Source organism: Theropithecus gelada, chromosome 19 (assembly GCF_003255815.1).
Source record: "Theropithecus gelada isolate Dixy chromosome 19, Tgel_1.0, whole genome shotgun sequence".
Taxonomy (NCBI): domain Eukaryota; kingdom Metazoa; phylum Chordata; class Mammalia; order Primates; family Cercopithecidae; genus Theropithecus; species Theropithecus gelada.
Window position 1 is genome coordinate 16,330,887 of NC_037687.1, and position 23,689 is coordinate 16,354,575.

Genomic DNA, 23,689 nt, shown 5'->3' on the forward strand with positions numbered 1-23,689 from the left:
AGAGCAGTGATTCTCAAGGTGGGGCAGTGAGGGAGGGGTTGACTCTGTTCCCTAGGGGACACTCGGCAATGACGGAAAACACTTGCGGTTGTCGTGATTGGAGCATGTGCGTGCTACTTGCGTCTTGTGGGTGGAGGCCAGGGATGCTGCTCAACGCCGCACATTGCATAGGACAGGTCCCCAAACAAAGGATAGTCTGGTCCCAAATGTCGGCAGGAAAGCCTGGTCTAGAGACAGGTTTCCTTAACGCTCACTGAAACCTTGATCTTGGAGGCCGATCCCAACTCTACCACTTGTTGAGTGAAACTGGCAGGATTTTTTTGTTTGTTTGTTTTTGTTTCTGAGACGGAGTCTTGCTCTGTTGCCCAGGCTGGAGTGCAGTGGTGCGCTTTCAGCTCACTGAAACCTCTACCTACTGGGTTCAAATTCTTGTGCCTCAGCCTCCCAAGTAGCTGGGATTACAGGTGTGAGTCACCACACCCAGCTAATTTTTGTATTTTTAGTAGAGATGGGGTCTCACCATGTTGTCCAGGCTGGTGTCGAACTCCTGACCTCAGGTGATCCACCTGCCTTGGCCTCCCAAAGTGCTGGGGCTACAGGCGTGAGCCACTGTGCCCGGCCTTGGAGTTTTTTTGTTTGTTGGTTTGTTTGTTTTTGAGACAGAGTCTCACTCTGTCGCCCAGGCTGGAGTGCAGTGGCGGGATCTCGGCTCATTGCAATGCCCGACTCCTGGGTTCAAACAATTCTTATAGCTCAGCCTCCCAAGTAGCTGGGACTACAGGCATGCGTCACCACGCCCAGCTAACTTTTGTATTTTTAGTAGAGATAGGGGTCTCACCATATTGGCCAGTCTGGTCTTGAATGCCTGACTTCAGGTGATCTACCCTCCTCAGCCTCCCAAAGTGCTGGGATTACAGGTGTGAGCCACCGTGCCCGGCCTTGGAGTTTTAATGGTAATTAATCACGGCTAACATCTCACAGGCCCTTCCTGTGATGTAGGCGTGGTGTTAGTCTCACTCTCTGTGTAAATGCATTTCACTGTCTCACCAACCCAGGAGGTTAGTGAGAAAACTCAGGTGCACAGTGGTGAAGCGTCACAGGCAAGGGACTTCACCTTTCCGCATCTTGTTTTCTTCATCCGTGAAACAGGATCATAATGCCCATCTCTTGGGGTAATAACATGGACGGCTAATGCCAAATGCCAACCAACTGGCAACTTCTAGACTGTGAGCAAATGGCATCTTTTACGAGAAGCCATATCAGCCTGGCACACAATGGTTAACCACCAAGTCTGGGCTGAATGCCCGGCTAAGCTGGGGCCTGAGTGCAAACAATTTCTTTCATTATCCCAGTTGCTGGGAGAATTGGGCAAGGAGAGACACATAAAATACGTTAAGACAAAAGTTACTAGGATAGCTAGGGGCTTGTCTTCCGGGTGGCGCCGAGGCCAGGAAACTCCTCTCTAACTTATTTCCCCAGAGGAGTCTATATTGGCCCTTCCGCTACCAGCAAGGGCAAAAGAGAGGCTGGAGCCCCCAGGACAGGCAGAACGCTAACACTGCAAAGGGCCTCTGTCCTTACTGGGGAAGCCCAATCTTGCTTAGCTGTCGTCTTCAGCAACAAACAGAAGTCAAGAAAGAGAAACAGTTGTGGAGGAACCTGTTGTGATGATAATTTACTGAGCACCTACTATGTGCCAGGCACGCCAACCTTACCAGACAAGATCCTTGGGCTCGTGGAATTCACTTTCTCATGGGAGAGACAAACAATAACACGTAGAAACATATCAGCTGGTGGTGAGTACTGTGCAGAAAATTAAAATAGGGCGATGGCATTGGGAGTGACTTAAGGGGTCACTACGCAATGGGATGGTCAGAGACAGCCTCTCAGGAGGAGGTAGCATTGAAGCTAAAATGTGAACGACATGAACAGATGCAGCATAGAACATTAAGGTACAGGACGTGCAAAGGCCCTGAGGTTGAAATAAGCTAAATGCATTAGACTAAGGATTCTCAAGTAAGGGAATTCTGCCCCCTAGGAGACAATGCAATGTCTAGGAAGACTTTTTTTTTTTTTTTTGAGATGAAGTCTTGCTCTGTTGCCCAGGCTGGAGTGCAGTGGCACAATCTCGGCTCACTGCAAGCTCCACCTCCCAGGTTCATGCCATTCTTCTGCCTCAGCCTCCCGAGTAGCTGGGACTACAGGCATCCGCCACACACCCTGCTAATTTTTTGTATTTTTAGTAGAGATGGAGTTCACCATGTTAGCCAGGATGGTCTCGATCTCCTGACCTTGTGATCTGCCTGCCTCGGCCTCCCAAAGTGCTGGGATTACAGGCATGAGCCACTGCGCCTGGCCGAGACTTTTTTTTTTTTTTTTTGAGATGGAGTCTCAGTCTCGCTCTGTTGCCCAGGTTGGAGTGCAGTGGCATGATCTTGGCTCACTGCAACCTCCACTTCCCGGGTTCAAGTGATTCTCCTGCCTCAGGCTTCCAAGTAGCTGGGATTACAGGTACATGCCACCATGCCAGCTAATTTTTGTATTTTTAGTAGAGATGGGGTTTCGCCATGTTGGCCAGGCTGGTCTTGAACTCCTGGCCTCAAGCAATCTGCCTGCCTTGGCCCCTCAAAGTGCTGGGATTAGAGGCGTGAGCCACCACATTCAGCCTAGGGATGCCTTTTAATTGTCAAGACTTTGGTGGTAGTGGTGGCGGGGGTGGGGGGTGTGCTGTTGAAATCTAGTGGGTGGGGGCCGGAAATGTTTTGCAACATCCTAAAATGCATGGGACAATTGCCACCACAGAGGATGATCTGGCCTCAAATGTCTGTCATACTGAGATAGAGGAAGCCTGGGATAGAGAGTAGGAAAAAGCCTAGAGGTGAAAGTCAAGGTTAAAGCCTCTGATCCTCCTGCGGACATCAGGAGGCAGTAACCGAGGGAGTGTGGCCATGCCCTGAAGTGAATTCAGGTCCAAGGAGCCTGCTGTGACCCAGGAAAAACGAGAGAAGGACCAGAAATTGTGGTGGAGGCCAATTCAAGGTCAGAAGACTGGGGAGGAGGTGCTAAGAGAGGTCTGGAGAGATGCTGGGACCGAGAACTGGAGCCTCAGTGAGATCAGCAGGCTGCAGCTCAACTGTGGTATCCGGGTGAGTTGTGGGAAGGTGGCTGGGTGGCTGGACTGGGTTTATGGGGGCAGGGTCCCTGGAGGAGAGGGAGTAGACCAGCACTCGCTCCCTGACTCTGCCCTTCTAGCTGGTGAGAACTTTCTCACTCTAAGCTGCAGTTTTCTCATCTGTCAAATGGTGACACTCAACTCTACTTACCGGGCCTTTACTGTTGAGAAAATAATTAACTCTGGCCGCACGTGGTGGCTCATGCCTCTAATCCCAGCACTTTGGGAGGCTGAGGCAGGAGCATGGCTTGAGGCCAAGAGTTCAAGACCAGCCTGGGCAACATAGTGAGACCCCTGTCTCTACAAAAAATAAAAAACTTAAGCCTAGCATGGTGGCACATGCCTACAGTTCCAGCTACTTGAGAGGCTGAGGCAGGAGGATGGCTTGAATCCTGGAGTTCAAGGCTGTAGTGAGCTATGATCATGTCGCTGCACTCTAATCTGGGCAACAGAGTGAGACCCTGTCTCTTAAAAAAAAAAAAAAAGCAAACTTAAAAAACTAGCTGGGCATGGTGGTGTGTGGCTATCTAGCTGGGCATGGTGGTGTGTGCCTATCTAGCTGGGCATGGTGTTGTGTGCCTGTAGTTCCAGCTACTCAGGAGGCTGAGGTGGGAGGATCACTTGAGGACAGGAGTTGGAGGCTGCAATGAGCCACAATAGTACCACTGCACTCCAGCCTGGGCGACAAAGCAAGACCCTGACTCTTTTTTTTTTTCTTTGAGACGGAGTTTCGCTCTTGTTGCCCAGGCTGGAGTGCAATGGCACGATCTCAGCTCACCACAACCTCCGCCTCCTGGGTTCAAGCAATTCTCCTGCCTCAGCCTCCCCGGCATGCACCATCACGCCCAGCTAATTTTGTATTTTTAGTAGAGACGGGGTTTCTCCATGTTGGCCAGGCTGGTCTCAAACTCCCGACCTCAGGCGATCTGCCTGCCTCAGCATACCGAAGTGCTGGGATTACAGATGTGAGTCACTGTGCCTGGCTGACCCTGACTCTTAAAAAAGAAAAGAAAAAAAAAAAAAAGCATTAACTCAGCAGGCCTGAGTTGTCCACACGCCACACGTTAAAGGTGTAGCTCTTGACCTGCTCCTGGGAAGTGACCTCTAAGCCCTTGGAAAGCGATAAGAGTGTCTTTGTTTACCTGGAGAGCCTTGGCTCACACTGGATACTAACAACACGACTTAGAGAGGGAGCTTTGAGTCATGCGATATCGGTTGACCCCTGGAGGGGCTGGGGATTAAAGTCAGCCATGCAGGTGATCAGTGATTTCTACATGACCCACCCCCAATAAAAACCCCAGACACCAAGGCTCAGGAGTGCTTTCCTAGTTGGTGCCAAACTATGCATGTTGTCACACCTGAAATCTCACACCTGGTCTCTCCTGGGCCCTGCCCTGGATGCCTCTTCCTGTGCCTGATCTTATTTAATTTTTGAGGCAGAGTCTCGCTCTGTTGCCCAGGCTGGAGTACAGTGGCATAATTATGGCTCACTGCAGCCGCAACCTCCTGGGTTCAAGTGATTCTCTCATCTCAGCCTCCCAAGTAGCTAGGACCACAGACATGAATCACCATGCCCAGCTGATTTTTTTTTTTGAGATAGGGTCTCGCTCCTTTTCCCAGGCTGGAGTACAGTGTTGCGATCTTGGCTCACTGCAACCTCTGCCTCCCAGGCTCAAGTGATCCTCTCACCTCAGCCTTGTGAATAGCTGGGACTACAGGTATGCACCACCACATCTGGCTAATTTTTAAATTTTTTTGTAGAGATGGGGTTTCATCATGTTGCCCAGGCTGGTCTTGAACCCTTGGACTCCCAAAGTGCTGGGATTACAGGCGTGAACCACCACGTCTGGCCCTGGATAATTTTTTATTTTGTAGAGACGCTGTCTCCCTTGTTGCCCGGGCTGGTCTTGAACTCCTGGGCTCAAGCAATCCCCCATCTCAGCCTCTCAAAGTGCCGAGATTATAGGCATGAGCCACTGTGCCTGGCCCCTTGGCTGATTTTAATTTATATCCATTCATCATAACCTATGAGTACCTATTTTACAGCTTTTTCTGTTCTGTTTTGTTTTGTTTTGTTTTGTTTTGTTTTGTTTTGTGTTGAGATGGAATGTCACTCTGTTGCTGAGACTGGGTGTGGTGTGATCTCAGCTCACTGCAACCTCCGCCTCCCGGGTTCAAGGGATTCTCATGTCTCAGCCCCCCAAGTAGCTGGGATTACAGACATGCACCGTCATGCCCGGCTAATTTTTGTATTTTTAGTAGAGACAGGGTTTCACCATGCTGGCCGGGCTGGTCTCCAACTCCTGACCTCAAGTGATTAGCCCTCCTTGGCCTCCTAAAGTGCTGGGATTACAGACGTGAGCCACCTTGCCTGGGATATAACACCATTTTTAAATTCTCTGAGTCCTAAGGAATCGTGGAACTTGAGGGTGCTCTTGGGGATCCCTCAATGGCAGAGTCTGTCCTGGGTGGACAAGGCAGGGAAGGGAAGTCGAGGCAGAGAGGATAGTAAGAGCAAAGATACAAAGGTTTGAAAATACAGTTGACTCAGTAGAATCAATATCACTGTTTTGTTGAGGGCTCACTACATGCTGGGCATTTTACAGACCTATCTCCCAACTGCCTTGTTGATGTTTTGTTCAAGGTGGATATTTTTGGCATTAATTTTGATCTGCTAACACAATGCGCTACCTCATGTATTGCTGCAGAGACGAGTGCCCTGAATGGCTCTTATTTTCATTTCACAGACTATGCGGCTGAGGCCCTGGGAGGGAGGCCACTTGTGTAAGTCCTCCAGGAGGGCGATGGAGGAGCTGGCATTCAAACCAGACTCATGGATGTCAAGGTACACGCGTGTTCTCTCTGCCTCCAGCGGTGGTTTGCTACTGCTGCGAAGAGGTGGGGCAGGATTCAGGTCGCCAGGGCATTTCCTTTTTTTTTTTTGAGACGGAGTCTCACTCTGTCGCCCAGGCTGGAGTACAGTGGCCGGATCTCAGCTCACTGCAAGCTCTGCCTCCCGAGTTTACGCCATTCTCCTGCCTCAGCCTCCCGAGTAGCTAGGACTACAGGCGCCCGCCACCTCGCCCGGCTAGTTTTTTGTATTTTTTAGTAGAGACAGGGTTTCACCGTGTTAGCCAGGATGGTCTCGATCTCCTGACCTCGTGATCCGCCCGTCTCGGCCTCCCAAAGTGCTGGGATTACAGGCTTGAGCCACCCCGCCCGGCCGCGAGGGCATTTTCAATAATGTCAGATCATGGCTGGGCGGGGGGCTCACGCTTGTAATATCAACATTTTGGGAGGCTCGGGTGGGAGGATCCCTTATTGCCAGGAGCCTGCCAAGTTCCAGCCTTGAACTCAACCCGGTGAGACCCCATCTCTACCAAAAAAAAAAATTTTTTTGAGATGAAGTTTCACCTCTGTTGCCCAGGCTGGAGTGTAATGGTGCGATCTCGGCTCACTGCAACCCTGCCTCCCAGGTTCAAGTCATTCTCCTGCCTCAGCCTCCCAAGTAGCTGGGACTACAGGTGTGTGCCATCACGCCCAGCTAATTTTTTGTATTTTTGGTAGAGACGGGGTTTCACCATGTTGGCCAGGCTGGTCTGGAACTCCTGACCTCAGGTGATCCACCCACCTCGGCCTTCCAAAGTGCTGGGATTACAGGCGTGAGCCACTGTGCCTGGCCAAAAATTTTTATTTTTATTTTTTTTTATTTTTTGAGATGGAGTCTCACTCTGTCGCCCAGGATGGAGTGCAGTGGTATGATCTTGGCTCACTGCAACCTCTCTGCCTCCCAGGTTCAAGCGATTCCCATGCCTCAGCCTCTCAAATAGCTGGGACTACAGGTGTGCACCATCATGTCCAGCTAATTTTTGTAGTTTTAGTAGAGACAAGGTTTTACCATGTTGGCCAGGCTGATCTTGGACTCCTGAGCTCAAATGATTCGCCCATCTTGGACTCCCAAAGTGCTGGGATTATAGGCATGAGCTACTGTGCCCAGACTCTAGACAAAATTTAAAAAAAAATTAATCAGACATGGCCGGGTGCAGTGGCTCACACCTGTAATCCCAGCACTTTGGGAGGCCAAGGCGGGCAGATCACGAGGTCAGGAGATTGAGACCATCCTGGCTAACACGGTGAAACCCTGTTTCTACTAAAAATGTAAAAAATTAGCTGGGCGTGGTGGTGGGCACCTGTGGTCCCAGCTACTCGAGAGGCTGAGGCAGGAGAATGGCGTGAACCCGGGAGGCGGAGATCGCGCCACTGAACTCCAGCCTGGGTGACAGAGTGAGACTCCGTCTCAAAAAAAAAAAATTAACCAGACATGATGGTGCACACCTGTAGTCCCAGCTACTTGGGAGGCTGAGATGGGAGGATCACTCGAGCCCAGGAGATGGAGGCTGCAGTGAGCTATGATCGCACCACTGCACTCCAGCCTGGGTGGCAGAGCAAGACCCTGTATCACATAACAACAAACTTCCTGCAGGCAAAGATAACTAGCTAGAGTTTATTTATTTATTTAATCATATTGTTCATTTATTTATTTATTTATTTATTTTTGAGATGGAGTCTCCCTCTGTCACTCAGGCTGGAATGCAGTGGCACGATTTTGGCTCACTTCAACCTCTGCCTCCCAGGTTCAAGCGATGCCCCTGCCTCAGCCTCCCGAGTAGCTGGGACTACAGGGGCGCACCACCACTCTTGGTTAATTTCTGTATTTTTAGTAGAGACGGGTTTCACCATGTTGGACAGGCTGGTCTTGAACTCATGACCTCAAGTGATCCATCTACCTTGGCCTCCCAAAGCAGTGGGATTACAGGCACGTGATCATAGCTCACAGCAGCTTTGAACTCTTGGGCTCATGCAATCCTCCAATCTCAGCCTCCCTAGTAGCTGGGACAACAGGCCACACTACTATGCCATGGCTACATTGTTTTTTGTTGTTGTTTTTTTTTTTTTTTTTGAGACAGAGTCTCGCTCTGCCGCCCAGGCTGGAGTGCAGTGGCGTGATCTTGGCTCACTGCAAGCTCCGCCTCCCGGGTTCATGCCATTCTCCTGCCTCAGCCTCCCGAGTAGCTGGGACTATAGGCACCCGCCACCTCGCCCGGCTAGTTTTTTTGTATTTTTTAGTAGAGACGGGGTTTCACCGTGTCAGCCAGGATGGTCTCGATCTCCTGACCTCGTGATCCGCCCGTCTCGGCCTCCCAAAGTGCTGGGATTACAGGCTTGAGCCACCGCGCCCGGCCTACATTGTTTTTTGTTTTTTTTGAGACAGTTTCATTTTCATTGCCCAGGCTGGAGTGCAGTGGCAGGATCTCGGCTCACTGCAGCCTCCACCCCCTTGGTTCAAGTGATTCTCCTGCCTCAGCCTCCCGAATAGCCAGGATTATAGGCATGCACCACCACACCCGGCTAATTTTGTAGTTTTGGAAGAGATGGGATTTCTTCATGTTGGTCAGGCTTGTCTCAAACTCCCGACCTCAGGTGATCCGCCTGCCTCGGCCTCCCAAAGTGTTGAGATTACAGGCGTGAGACACCACTGCTCCTGGCCCATGTCTATATTTTTAAAAAGCTTTTTTTTTTTTTTTTTTGCAGAGATGAGGTCTCACTGTGTTGCCCAGGCGGGTTTTGAACTCCTGGCTCAAGTGATCCTCCCACTCTGGCCTCTTGAATAGCTGGGATTACTGGAACAAGCCACCATGCCCAGCTACTAGAGTTGATTTAAAACTGTTTTCTTTCTTTTTTTCTTTTTTCTTTTGAGATAGTGTCTTGCTCTGTCAACAGGCTGGAGTGCAGTGGCGCGATCTCAGTTCACTGCAACCTCCACCTCCTGAGTTCAAGTGTTTCTCCTGTCTCAGCCTCCCAAGTAGCTAGGACTACAGGCCTGTGCCATCATGCCCGGCTAATTTTTGTATTTTTCATAGAGACGGGGCTTCACCATGTTGGCCAGGCTGGTTTGAACTCCTGACCTCAAGTGATCCATCTGCCTCGGCCTCCCAAAGTGCTGGGATTATAGGCATGAGCCACTGCACCTGGCCTAAAACTGGTTTCTCAGTTTTTTAACTACTGCTGACAACTGGGGATGGATCATTCTTTGTGGGAGCTTCCTGGGCATTGTAAGATGTTGAGCAGCATCCCTGGTCTCTACTCACACGATGCCAGTATCATCCCCCAGTCGTGGCAACTGAAAAGGTCTCCAGACATTGCAAGTGTCCCCTGGGGGCTGAATGGTCCCCAAGTGAGAACAGCTAGTTGAAATAGTATGTGCAGTGCCTGGACGTGGAAGGACTTTGCCTCGTGGGAGGGGGTGGTAAGGGCGGGATGGAGTGAGACTTTCGTCAAGCGTTTGTCTTTCTTGTCTGGGCTGTGGGGCTGGGCATGGCTCCCAGCATCTCCTCCGTACACCTGGGTTCAGGCTCAATTTACATGGGCAGGCCCCAGGGGACCCAGGTGTTCAAGAGGTTGGCTGGTGCCCGGGCCCAACTCCCAGCACTGGGAAACCACAGTTGCTGTGGCGACCACTGAGCTCTGAGGACGAGGAGCTGGGAAGAGGACTCCCGTGCCTAGAGGAGCCAATATCCAGAGGTCTTGGCAGGGAGGCCACTGTCTAATATCCCTCCATGAGTGTTTACAGACCAAGGAAAGCAGTGGAGAGGAGCTGGTTCAGCTCCCCAGAGGCGCTGGAGGTGGTGGGAGCTGCAGGTCACTGGGGGAGCCTCGGAAGGTGAAACTGACTCCCTGTTCCTGATGGCCCTGCCCGGCTGGCCTCCCAGGAAGGCTGCCTGGCTGCTGGCGTGAGGTCTCTGAGCCCCGGGCCCTTTCCAGGGGAAGGATCATCTCAGTGGGTGGGCAGCAATGAGCGTGGGCCCCCTCAGCCCGAGTACCCGCCGGCAGCTTCTGCAGGGTGAAGCCAGCCCCCTCCCACCACCTCCACCCACCGGTGTGACCATCTTCATCAGTTCCACGGTCTCAGGTAAGGTGTAGTGTATGGATGGGGGCTCAGAGGCAGGTGGGCACTCTCAGGCAGTGTCAGGGCGATGGGCACAGCTCATGGAGTCCTTTAAGAGACCTAGAGGTGAACCAATACCGTGTTTCACGCCTGTAATCCCAGCACTTTGGGAGGCTGAGGCAGGTGGATCACCTGAGCTCAGGAGTTGAAGACCAACCTGGGCAGAATGGTGAAAACCTGTCTCTACTAAAAATACAAAAGATTAGCCAGGCATGGTGGTGGGTGCCTGTAATCCCAGCTACTCGGGAGGCTGAGGCAGGAGAATCCCTTGAATCTGGGAGGTTTCAGTGAGCCGAGATTGTGCCATGGCGCTCCAGCCTGGACAACAGAGCAAAATTCTGTCTCAAAAAACAAAATAAATAAACCAGGAGATGTTAGATAATAGCATGCTGCTACACAGCACTGCCCAACTCCACATTCAGTGAAGTCACTTGGCAACTTGATATTAACCAAGGTGGAGTATTTAAACCACGGAAATTGGCAGAAAATACAAATCGGATTTAAAAACATTTGTTTTGGAGAACATAGTATTATGGAACATTTGCGGGTCATTGTTCTTTTTTTTTTTTTTTTTTTGAGATGGAGTCTCACTCTGTCGCCCAGGCTGGAGTGCAGTGGTGTGATCTGGACTCACTACAACCTCCGCCTCCTGGGTTCAAGGGATTCTCCTACCTCAGCCTCCCAAGCAGCTGAGATTAAGGCCATCTGCCACCATGCCCAACTAATTTTTGTATTTTTAGTAGGGATGGAGTTTCACCATGTTGACCAGGCTGGTGTCGAACTCCTGACCTCAGGTCATCTGCTCCCCTCGGCCTCCCAAAGTGCTGGGATTACAGGTGTGAGCCACCGTGCCTGGCCACACCACTCTATGTATATGTGCTCTCATAGAGATTACATCCTGGTTGGGGGAACGGACAAATAAATTAAGTAATTGCAGGCTCGGCACGGTGATTCCGGTGATTCACGCCTGTAATCCCAGCACTTTGGGAGGCCGAGGCGGGCGGATCACGAGGTCAGGAGATCGAGACCATCCTGGCTAACACGGTGAAACCCCGTCTCTACTAAAAATACAAAAAATTAGCCGGGCATGGTGGCGGGTGCCCGTAGTCCCAGCTACTTGGGAGGCTGAGGCAGGAGAATGGCGTAAACCCGGGAGGCGGAGCTTGCAGTGAGCCAAGATCGCACCACTGCACTCCAGCCTGGGCGACAGAGCGAGAATCCATCTCAAAAAAAAAAAAAAAAAAGAAAAAAACAATTCAGTAATTGCAGCTTGCGGGCTGGGTGCAGTGGTTCATGCCTGCAATCCCAGCACGTTGGGAGGCCGAGGTGGGAGACTTGGGAAACCTCTATAATGTGAATGCAGCTCAGGTAGTGACTCATGTGGGAGCCTCCCGGACCCTCTGTTTGCTCCTCGAGAAGCCAGACTGAGAACCCAACTTGATAGAGTTGCTGTGAGTGGCGTATGATGTTGCAACTAACATTTATGACCAATGTACTGTGTGTTAGGCTTAAAAACTGGCAGAATCTTGCCACAGCTGCATGGCCCTGTGTGACCGGACCCTGCTCACCTCCCCAACCTTATCTCGTGCGGTCGCCTCCTTGTCTACCTGTTGTATCCACACCAGAATAGATCTGGGAATCCACAGGGCCATGGGACTAACATCAGGACTATCACTCTCACTGTTCCCTCTTCTCCTTCTTACTCTGATCCTTTGGGTCTCAGTGCAAACATCCCTTCTTCAGGGAGCCCTTCTCTGCCCCTCAATCTAAAGTAGATTTGTCCCGCTGAAGTGGGTGGATTGCTTGAGCTCAAGAGTTCAAGACCAGCCTGAGCAGCACGGGAAGGCCCCATCTCTACAAAAAGTAAAAAAATAAAATAAAATAAAATAAAAAAAGGCTGGGTGCGGTGGCTCACGCCTGTAATCCCAGCGCTTTAGGAGGCCGAGGCACCTGAGGTCAGGAGTTCGAGACCAGCGTGGCCAACATGGTGAAACCCCGTCTCTACTAAAAATACAAAAATTAGCCCAGTGTGGTGGTGTGCGCCTATAATCCCAGCTACTCTGGAGGCTGAGGCAGGAGAATCGCTTGAACCTGGTGGGCGGAGGTTGCAGTGAGCTGAGATTGTGCCACTACATTCTAGCCTGGGCAGCAGAGTGAGACTCTGTCTCAAAAAAAAAAAAAAAAAAGAAAGAAAAAAGAAAAGAAAGAAAGAGAGAGGGAAGGAAGGAAGGAAAGAAGGAAGGAAGGAAGGAATGGAAGGCAGGCAGGCAAGGAAAAGAAAAGAAAGAAATATTTATCCCTGTTATTCTCTAGCCCAGCCCACCCATGTGTTTTCAACAGCACTCTTCACAAACATAGGAAACATAGGGAGCCTAGGAAACATAGCGAGACTCCACAAAATAAATAAAATAACTGCCTATTGCCATTTTTTTCTTTTCTTTTTTTTTTTTTTTTTTTGAGATGGTGGCGGCAGATGAGGCTTTAGTCGTAGGCCAGGCGCAGTGGCTCACGCCTGTAATCCCAATACTTTGGAAGGCAGAGGAGAGACGATCTCTTGAGGGCAGGAACTTGAGACCAGCCTGGGCAACATAGCGAGATCCCATTTTCCACAAAAATGGGGAAAAAAGACAAAAGTCTATCAATAAAATAAAAGCAGAGCTATGAGACTGGGAAGAGTTCTGGGTCCTTTCCACTAATATCCTCCATGCCCTTCCCTGCAGATATGGACGCAGAGAGGGAAGCCCTGCAGAGCACTGCCTACCCCGAGGTGCAGACCTTCTGCCAGAAGCATGGCTTGATGTTTGAGGTAACTGCAAGTCACTCTGGGCTCCATGCTTTTTTTTTTTTGACACGTAGTCCTTGTTCTGTCGCCAGGCTGGAGTACAGTGGCACGATCTCGGCTCACTGCAACCTCCACCTCCCAGGTTCAAGCAATTCTCCTGCCTCAGCCTCCTGAGTAGCTGGGACTACAGGCGTGTGCCACCACGCCCAGCTGATTTTTGTATTTGTAGTAGAGATGGGGTTTCACTGTGTTGGCCGGGATGGTCTTGACCTCTTGACCTTGTGATCCGCCTGCCTCGACCCCCCAAAATGCTGGGGTTACAGGCGTAAGCCACCAAGCCCAGCTCCATGCTTTTTTTTTTTTAAAGACGGAGTCTCTCTCTGCCACCCAGGCTGGAGTGCAATGGTGCGATCTCGGCTCACTGCAACCTCGGCCTCCAGGGTTCAAGCTATTCTCCTGCCTCAGCCTCCTGAGTGGCTGGGATTACAGGTGCCTGCCACCACGCCCGGCTATCTTTTAACACGTTATTGTTGAGTTTTAGAATTCACAATGATTTTTAAACAAAGGGCCCACATGTTCTTTTTGCACCGAACCCCGCAGATTCTGTAGTTAGTCCTGGGGATCCGGCTGTGGAGATAAAAATCCTTGGGACTATAAAAAAGCAGGTGGGATCAGGCGCGGTGGCTGACACCTGTAATCCCAGCACTTTGGGAGGCCGAGGCGGGCAAATCGCTTGAGGTCAGAAGCTCGAGACTAGCCTGGGTAATATGGTGAAACTCCGTCTCTACTAAAAATATAAAAATTAGCTGGGCGTGGTGGCTCATGCCTGTAGTCCCAGCTACTCAGGAGGCTGAGACAGGAGAATCTCTTGAACCCGGGAAGCGGAGATTGCAGTGAGCTGAGATCAAGCCACTGCACTCCAGCATGGGTGACAGAGCAAGACTCTGTCTCAAAAAAGAAAAAAAAAAAAAAAAGACAAGTGGAGGGGTTACAGCCGTGCGCACCTTGCTTGGTTAGCGTGGCAGGTGGTGTAGAAAAGTGGGTAGGAGCGAATGCTTTGAAACACAGATTCGTTGCTGCCTCCCTTGCAATGTGACCTTGGGCATGTCATTTAACTGTCTGTCGTTGTTGCTGCTGTTTTTGTCTTGCCTTCAGGGCTTCCTGGCCCTCTTCGTACTGGGCTTCAGGAGGAGTATAAGAGGTCTTTGGGATTTGGGGGATGGGGGATGGGCATGGAGGTTGGACATGCCTTTTTCTAGAATGCTGATGGAGTACCTAATTGGCACAGTCCCAAAACAGTAGGAGCCCCTAACAGTGCCTCCTTGTACCAATCTCTGGCTAGGGAATTTTTTTTTTTTTTTTTTTTTTTTTTTTTTTTGAGATGAGGTCCAGTGGGCGACAGAGCAAGACCTCATTTCAAAAACAAACAAAGAAACAAACAAAAAAAAAAGTGCAGTGGTGTGATCTCACAGCTCACTGCAACCTTGACCTTCTGGGCTCAAGGGATCCTCCTGCCTCAGCCTCCTGAGGAGCTGAAACTACAGGCATGCACCACTATGCCTGGCTAACCAGGGATATTTCTGCCTGCACATTTCCTTGTGGAAACTGATGAACCATCTTTGGAGTCTCAGCTTAACTTGAGGCTGCCTCCTTGCTATTTATCAGAATGATTCATTGCACCAAAGTCCCATTTGGTTAAAAGATGAGGTCAGGCACGGTGGCTAACACCTGTATTCCCAGTGCTTTGGGAGGCCAAAGCAGGAGGATTACTGGAGGCCAGGAGTTTGATACCAGCCTGGGTAATATAACAAGATCCCGTCTCTATAAAATTTAAAAAAAAGTGAGCTGGGTGTGGTGATGCCCACCTGTAGTCCCAGCTACTGGGGAGGCTGAGGCGGGAGGATCACTTGAGCCCAGGAGTTTGAGGCTACAGTGAGCTGTGATGGAGCCACTGCACTCTAGCCTGGGTGCCAGATTGGGATGCTGTCTTAAAAAAAAAAAAAAAAATCTGGGCCGGGCGCAGTGGCTCATGCCTGTAATCCCAGCACTTTGGGAGGCCAAGGAGGGTGGATCACCTGAGGTCAGGAGTTTGAGACCAGCCTGGACAACATGATGAAACCCCCTCTCTACTAAAAATACAAAAATTAGCCGGGTGTGGTGACGCACACCTGTAATCCCAGCTACTCAGGAGGCTGAGGCAGGAGAATTGCTTGAACCTGGGAGGTGGCGGTTGCAGTGAGCTGAGATCATGCTACGGCTCTCCAGCCTGGCAACAGAGCAAGACTCCGTCTCAAAAAAAAAAAAAAAAAAAAAAAAAAAATCAAGTGGATCTTTGGGTAAAAAAGAAAAGAAAAGGAAACAGATGCATGATCATTTTGGTTTGTATATTTATTACTAAGAAAGAAGCAGTGCTGGAAATTCCACTGTGCCCACCATTGATCATGAGACACAGTTCAATGTCAGAGGCACTATGAAAGCATCAGCACTGAGAGCTGATGAAATGGTCGAGCTCTTCTGTTTAATGCCCACGCCGGTGCTCTGATGCGGATGCTGTCAACATCCTCCATGTGTAATAGGGAGACGGTGGTCTCTCCGGAGGCACAAGCTCCTTCCGGAGGCTGACTCCTGACCCCTTTTCCTTTCCTGCTCCTCTAACTCATTGTTCCTCCCCCTTTCTTCCTCCAGTCACATTCAGTACTGCTGGCCTTCTCACATAGGAATCTATGCGTCTTTTCCTCGGGACTAAAGAATTCAGGGAGGCAGGGACTATTCCGAGTTGTCGTTGTCTCCCTGTCACCCCAGCCTTCCGCAGGGTCAGCTTTGCCTACTTGAACTGAGCCGTTCTGCCCAGCCTCCCCGTGGCGAGCAGGCACAAATGAACCGCAAGCGTGCGGTTGCCAAGGAGACCTTGCTATGTCCAGTGCTGGCCAAACTAAACACCCTCCTTTGCAAGGAAAGCTTTGTGAACAAGTGTGGACACGTCCTTGCTTTCAAAGCAACAGTTTGAAAATGGCCAAGTTCCTTTTTTTAGAGAGCTTTTTCATCTTTCTTTTTTTCTTGCAACAGGGTCTCGCTCTGTCATCCAGGCTGGAGTGCAGGGGTGCGATCACAGCTCACTGCAGCTTCTGCTTCCTGGGCTCAGGTGAGCCTCCTGCCTCAGCCTCTCAAGTATCTGGGACCACAGGCACACACCAGCACACCTGGCTATTTATTTATTTATTTATTTTGCAGATACAAGTTCTCCCTATACTGTCTAGGCTGATCTCAAACTCCTTGCCTCAAGAGATCCTCCTGCCTCGACCTCCCATAGTACTGGGATTATAGGCGTGAGCTACTTCAAACCCTGCATCTATTTTAATTTTTAAATTTTTAATTAACTTCCTTTTTTATTTTTTTAGAGATGAGGTCTTGCTATGTTGCCCAACCTGGTCTTGAACTCCTGGGCTCAAGCAATCCTCATGCCTCAGCCTCCAGAATAGCTGTGATTACAGGCACACGCCACTGTGCCCAACTAAATGTTTATAAATAAACTTCTGAATTTGGAATTTAGGCTTACAGGAAACGCACTGACAGTGCAGAGTTCCCATACACCCCCAAACTCTGTGTTTCCTAACATTTTATGTAACCACAGCACAACCAACAATGTTGTTACAACTATGAAATAAACTTTGAGGCCAGGTGCAGTACCTCGTGCCTGTAATCCTAGCATTTTGGGAGGCTGAGGCAGGCAGATCACTTGAGATCAGGAGTTTGAGACCAGCCTGACCAACACAGTGAAAATTTAGCCAGGTGTGGTGGCGCACGCCTGTAATCCCAGCTGCTTGGGAGGCTGAGGCAGGAGAATCGCTTGAACCTGCGGGGAGGCGGAGGTTGCAGTGAGCTGAGAGTGCACCACTAAGCTCCAGCCTGGGTGACAGAGCAAGACTCTGTCCCCCCTCCACCAAAAAAAAAAAAAGAGAAATAAATCAGCCTGGGAGCAGTGGCTCACGCCTGTAATCTCAGCATTTTGGGAGGCCCAGGTGGGGGAATCACCTGAGGCCAAGAGTTCGAGACCAGCCTGGCCAGTATGGTGAAATCTTATCTCTACTAAAAATACAAAAAATTAGCAAGGCGTGGTGGTGTACACCTGTAGTCCCAGTTACTCAGGAGGCTGAGGCATAAGAATGGCTTGAACCCAGGAGGCAAAAGTTGCAATGAGCCAAGATCATGCCACTGGAAGGAAGGAAGGAAAGAAGGAAGGAGGGAGGGAGGAAGGAAAGAAGGAAGGAAGGAAGGAAGGAAGGAAGGAGGGAAGGAAGGATCGATTTTCCAGTGAGACAAGATCTCTCCACTGCACTCCAGCCTGGGCGACATAGCAAGACTCCATCTCAAAAAAAAAAAAAAAAGAGAAATCAACATTGATATGTGACTGTTAACCTCCTAACTTTATTCAAATGTTGCCAGCTCTTCTAAGTCTTTTCTGGTGAAGAATCCCATCCAGGGTACCCCGTTGCATTTCATTGTCTTATTGCCCCAGTCTCCTCTGGTCTGCATCAATTTCTTAGTCTCCTTATTTTTCATGACCTTGGCAGTCTCCTTCCTTTCTTTCTTTCTTTCCCTTTCTTTCCTTTCTTTCTTTCTTTCTTTCTTTCTTTCTTTCTTTCTTTCTTTCTTTCTTTCTTTCCTTCCTTCCTTCCTTCCTTCCTTCCTTCCTTCCTTCCTTCCTTCCTTCCTTTCAACAGGGCCTGGCTCTGTCGTCCAGGCTGGCGTACAGTAGTACAATAAGAGCTTACTGCAACCTCTATCTTGTGGGCTCAATTGATCCTCCTACCTCAGCCTCCCGAATAGCTGGGACTACAGGTGCCCGCCACCATGCTTGGCTTTGACTGGCAGGGCATCTTGAAGAATGCCCTTCCCTCCAGTGTGGGTCTGTCTGTTATTTTTCTCATGATTATACTGAGGTTATGAATTTGGTTCAAGTTCTTTTAATCCAGATATTCCCCTACAGGAAGAGGCTGTCAAAAATTTTTGAAAGAAACTTTCTGCTTTTGTCAAAAGGGATTGAAAAAACAAATCACCTATCATGCCACCTCTCTGACAAACCTGTGTTTCTATTTCCCAGGTCGTTGATCTGAGGTGGGGTATTCAGAACACTGAAGTCACTGACCTCTTGACCACAGAACTCTGCTTGGAGGAGGTTGACCGGTGTTGGAAAACATCCATAGGGCCAGCTTTTGTTGTGAGTGTCTCAGGAGGAATGGGTTAGCTCTTACTCCTCCAGAATATGCCCCCTGCTTTCTAGACAAACTGATCAGAGGAGGGCAGTAGGTACTATTTCTGCTTTCATACTTTATCCCTATGGCCTGCCTGTGGCAGACATTACTAATCAATCACAGCACTCTTTCTGCAGAGCTGAATGGGATCCAGTCATTAGCTGTCAAATGGAAGCAGCAGGTGGCTTGGAGAGTAGAGTGTTGAAGCCAGAAGGAATCTTAGAATTTGATCTGGACTTTCTCCCACCTTCCCCACTTCCTCCACTTTATGTCTATGGGACTTCGGGATCCTGGAAAACCATGGAAACGGTGGAAACCCTCAGGGTCTTAGGATATTTTTTTTCCTCCATGTGACCACTGGTTTCAGGTTATGGGAACTTCTCCCCTCTCTCTTCCAGTTACACCCCCTCTATCACAAAGTCACTCTCCAGTCCACAATTAATGGTTTGTGCTATTAAAATTGAATGATATTCCTTAGTCTTTTTTTTTTTTTCTCTTTTTTTGAGACAGGATCTTTCTCTGTTGACCAGGCTAGAGTGTAGTGGCGAGATCATGGCTCACTATAGACTTGAACTCCTGGGCTTGTGATCTTCCTGCCTTGTTCTCCTGAGTAGCTGGGACTACAGGTGTGTGCCACCACAGTTGGCTAGTATTGTTTTGGAAAGATGGGATCTCACTATGTTGCCCAGGTTTATCTCAAACTCCTGGGCACAAGCGATCCTCCCACCCTGGCCTCCCAAAGTTCTGGGATTACAGGCATAAACCAATGCACCTGCTCTAGTTTTAAGGTGTTGTTTTTTTTTTTTTTTTTTTGAGATGGGGTCTTGATGTTGCCCAGGCTGGCCTGAATCTTAATTTATTACATCGAGTTCCAGATACATCCAGATACAGAATGATCACATTTTCCTTAGAAATTCTAGAGCAGGGGGTCGGGAGTGGTGGCTCACACCTGTAATCCCAGCACTTTGGGAGGCCAAGGCGGGTGGATCATGAGGTCAGGAGTTTGAGACCAGCCTGGCCAACATAGTGAAACCCCATATCTACTAAAAATATATAATATAAAAATTAACTGGGCGTGGTGGCACGTGCCTGTAATCCCAGCTACTTGGGTGGCTGAGGCAGGAGAATTGCTTGAACCTGGGAGGTGGAGGTTGTAGTGAGCCGAGATCATGCCACTGTACTCCAGCCTGGGCAACAGAGGAAGACTCTGTTGCTCTTGCTCAAAAAGAAAGAAAGAAAAAAAGAAATTCTAGAGCAGAGGTCAACAAGCCTGAAAGGCAAGTGTGGCCTGCTGCCTGTCTTTGTAAGTAAAACTTTATTGGCACACAGCCATGTCCACTTTTTTTCACTTTGTCTAGCACTGCTTTCAAACTATAATGGCAGAGTTTAGTCATTCTGACAGAGACCATCTGGCCTGTAAGGCCAAAAATATTGACTATCTGACTTTTTCCAGGAAAAATGTGCTGATCCCTGTCCTGGACAGTAAAGAGGGAAAAAGTAAAGTATCATGGCAAGGTGCGGTGGCTCACTCCTGTAATGTCTGCATTTTGGTAGGCTGAGGCAGGCGGATAATTTGAGGTCAGGAGTTTGAGAGCAGCCTGGGAAACATGGTAAAACGCCATCTATGTTAAAAATACAAAAATTAGCCAGACATGGTGGTGCACACCTGTAATCCCAGCTACTCATGAAGCTGAGGCAGGATAATCATTTGAAACTGGGAGGCAGAGGTTGGAGTGAGCTGAGATTGTGCCACTGCATTCCAGACTGGGCAACAGAGGGAGACTCGGTAAAAAAAAAAAAAAAAAAAAATTGGAGAAGGTGAAGACCAGAGAGATATTCTATTTTCTGAGGTCTGCTTCTGAGACCTAAAGTGTCCCAACATTACAGCAAAAGACTGTAACAAGGGCTTTGGGAATTATGAGCCAGGAATAATGGGCAAAACATGCATATTTATATATATTACTCTCCTTTTTTTTTTTAGACAACGTCTTGCTATGTTGCCCAGACTGGATTTGAACTCCTGGACTGAAGGAATCCTGCAGCCTTAGTCTCCTGGGTAGCTGGGATTACAGTTATTCTTTTGATCTACACTTCTATTGTAATTTGGTGCCACTCTGTTTTATTTATTACTGCTTTAAAATATATCCTAATGTTTGGAAAACTCTACATTCTGTTGTAAATCTCCTAAATTTCCAGTCTCCTAAATTTAATTTTTCAAAGGAGCCCAATGATCAGTTTATTGAGTTTCCAAGAAAAAAAAAAGGAGAGAGAGGCTGACCATGACGCATGCCTGTAATCCCAGCACTTCAAGAGGCTGAAGCGAGAGGATCACTTGAGCCCAGGAGTTAAAGACCAGCTTGAGACCCCATCTCTACCAAAAAAAAAAAAAAAAAATTAAGGAAGAAAGGGAAAAGAAGGGAGACAAGAACGCCAGGAGGAACTTGATTTTGGAACCCAAATTACAGACAGCCAAAAGCACAGTGCAGCTTCCTGATTGCACAGGGAACCTAGGGGTGATCTCTGAGCTTCTCTGGGGCCTGACCAACCAGCCCTGGGACCTTCCAGAAAGGCCCCATCGCCGGCTGACCTGGACTTACTTCCTGCTTCCCTCTTGAACCAGGCATCACCCCTCTACTGCCCAAGAGCCACAGCATCATTCTGCTCCATGACTCTGATTTGTGGGTGGCCTTCCACAAAAATCAGAGATGTGCCGGAGGCCCTTGGAGAGGTGTCTCTCTGGTAAATAAGTTATTAGGCAGCACCGAGGCTGGGGACAGCTCCCCATGGTGCTTCCTTCTAGAGAGGCTCTTGCCTCTTGTATCTCCAGAGCTCTGAGAGTTGTTCCCGGTGGGAACTGTTCCTGTTTCCCTTGCCCTGATCCCACAGACTGGAGCAGCTTGTTTGTTTTGTTTTTTTACCACCTGTTTCCTTCGTATAACCACTGGTCTGTGCTTGGCTTGTGTCTTAGTCCATTTTCTGTTGCTTATAACAGAATCGCTGAAACTGACTGGTTGTAAAGAGATGAAGCCAGACACCGTGGATCACACCTGTAATCCCAGTGCTTTGGGAGGCTAAAGTCGGAGGATCGTGTGATCCCAGGAGTTCAAGACCAGCCTGGGCAACATAGCAAGACCCCATCTCTACAAAAAGAATAAAACAGTTAGCTGGGGCAGTGGCTCATGCTTGTAGTCCTAGCTGCTCGGGAGGCTGAGGTGGGAAAATCCCTTGAGCCCAGGAGTTTGAGGTGGCAGTGAGCTATGATTGCACAGTGGCACTCTGGCCTGGGTGCCAGAGGAAGAGTCTGTCTCTTAAGAAAAAAAGAAGAAGAAAAAAGAATTAAAAAGAAATTATTATTATTATTATTTTGAGATGGAGTCTCACTCTGTCAACCAGGCTGGAGTGCAGTGGGACCATGTTGGCTCACTGCAACCTCCATCTCCTGGGTTCAAACAATTCTCCTGCCTCAGCCTCCTAAGTAGCTGGGATTACAGGCACCTACTAGCAAGCCTGGCTAATTTTTAAATATTTTTAGTAGAGACAAGGCTTCACCATGTTAGCCAGGCTGGTCTCGAACTCCTGATCTCAGGTGATCCACCCTCCTCGGCCTCCCAAAGTGTTGGGATTACAGGCGTGAGCCACCACACCCGGACTTCTATTATATATTTTTTGAGATGAAGTTGCTCCATTGCCCAGGCTGGAGTGCAGTGGCAGGACCTCAGCGCACTACAACCTCTGCCTCCCAGGTTCAAGCGATTTCCAGCTAATTTTTGTGTTTTTAGTAGAGACGGGGTTTCACCGCGTTGGTCGGGCTGGTCTCAAACTCCTGACCTCAAGTGACCCACCCACTTTGGCCTCCCAAAGTGCTAGGATTACAGGTGTGAGCCACTGTGCCCAGCCAGAAATTCATTTCTTAGATTTCTGGACGCTGGGAAGTCCGAGGTCAAGGGGCTGCATCTGGTGAGGGCCTTCTTGCTACTGGGATCTCACAGAGTCCTGAGGTGGTGCAGGGCATCACATGGCGAGAGGGTGAGTGTGCTATCTCAAGTCTCAGTCTCTCTTCCTGTTCTTATAAAGCTACAAGTCACATTCTCATGATAACCTTTTCATTCATTCATCCATTCATCCATGAGTGGGTTAATCCATTCATGATGGCAGAGCCTCATGACCTAATCACCTCTTAAAGGCCCTACCTCTCAATGCTACCACACTGGGGATTAAGTTTCAACAGGAGTTTTGGTTGGCGGAGGTGGGGGACAAGCATCCAAACTATACCACCTGGCTATGACTTTTCCAACTTCTCTTGTTCATATGAGGCTGTTACTGGTGCAAGGGTCCCTGGAGAACAGTGTCTTCTTCAATATGCATGATTCCATTTATTCAGGTTTCCTTGTGCACACCCATGGAATATCCTGGTACAACTCAAAGAAGTGTGGAGGGGTGATTGCTTCTCTTTCTCCCTTCCTTCCTCCTTCCCTTCCTTCCTTCCTTCCTTCCTTCCTTCCTTCCTTTCTCTTTCTTTCTTTTTCTTTCTTTCTTTCTCTCTTTCCTTCTTTCTTTCTCCTTCCTTCCTTCCCCTTCCTTCCTTCCTTCCTCCCTTCCTTCCCCTCCCTCCCTCCCTCTCTCTCTCCCCTCCCTTCCTTCCTTCCTTCCTTCCTTCCTTCCTTCCTTCCTTCCTTCCTTCCTTCCTTCCTTCCTTCCTTCCTTCCTTTCTTTCTTTCTTTCTTTCTTTCTTTCTTTCTTTCTTTCTTTCTTTCTTTCTTTCTTTCTTTCTTTCTTTCTTTCTTTCTTTCTTTTTCTCTCTCTCTCTCTCTCTTTCTTTCTTTCTTTCTTTTTTTCATTTCAGATGGAGTTTCGCTCTTGTTGCCCAGGCTGGAGTGCAGTGGCGCCATCTCAGCTCACTGCAACCTCTGCCTCTTGGGTTCAAGCGATTCTCTTGCCTCAGTCTCCTGAGTAGCTGGGATTACAGGCACACACCACCATGCCTGGCTAATTTTTTGTATTTTTTTTTTTAGTAGAGACAGGGTTTCTCCATGTTGGTCAGGCTGGTCTCAAACTCCTGACCTCAGGTGATCCGCCTGCCGACCTCAGGTGATCTGCCTGCCTCAGCCTCCCAAAGTGCTGGGATTACAGGGGTGAGCCACCGCACCCAGCTGATTGCTTCTATTTCATCATGAGGAAACTGGACTTTGGCTCTGACCTAAAGGGCTAGGCCTCCTCCAGTTTAACTTTTCTTTTTTTTTTCTTTTTTTTGAGACAGGGTCTTCTTCTGTCATCAAGGCTGGAGTGCTGTGGCGAAATCCCAGCCCTTAAGCCACCCGGTGACCTTGGACTAATTCTGTTCCATCCCCAGGCCCCTGTTTCCACGATAATAAAAGGAGAAAGCTGGACTTAGGGTCCTCTTAGCCCTGCTTCACCTCTGATTCTCCCTGGAAGGATCAGAACAAGAATGGAGAACCATCACAAGATTTAAATTAAAT

The 23,689-nt window shown here is 49.1% G+C and overlaps 1 protein-coding gene across 3 annotated transcripts in view; it reads left to right on the plus strand.

Annotated features, from left to right (window-relative positions):
- Nucleotides 1-1,478: 1,478 nt before the first annotated feature.
- Nucleotides 1,479-23,689, plus strand: part of NWD1 (NACHT and WD repeat domain containing 1) — an 88,152-nt gene continuing 65,941 nt past the window's right edge. Inside the window, exons 1-5 of one of the 3 annotated variants that reach the window (XM_025367720.1) lie at nt 1,479-1,796; nt 2,923-3,146; nt 5,920-6,017; nt 12,899-12,984; nt 18,062-18,178. Coding sequence is in view for 2 of the 3 variants with exons in the window: in XM_025367719.1 (XP_025223504.1) it covers nt 12,901-12,984; nt 18,062-18,178 (201 nt within the window). In the remaining variant the exon portion in view is untranslated. Of the gene's footprint in view, nt 1,797-2,922; nt 3,147-5,919; nt 6,018-12,898; nt 12,985-18,061; nt 18,179-23,689 lie in introns of those variants that run through there. The other 2 variants (XM_025367719.1, XM_025367721.1) reach the window with 2 other exon arrangements.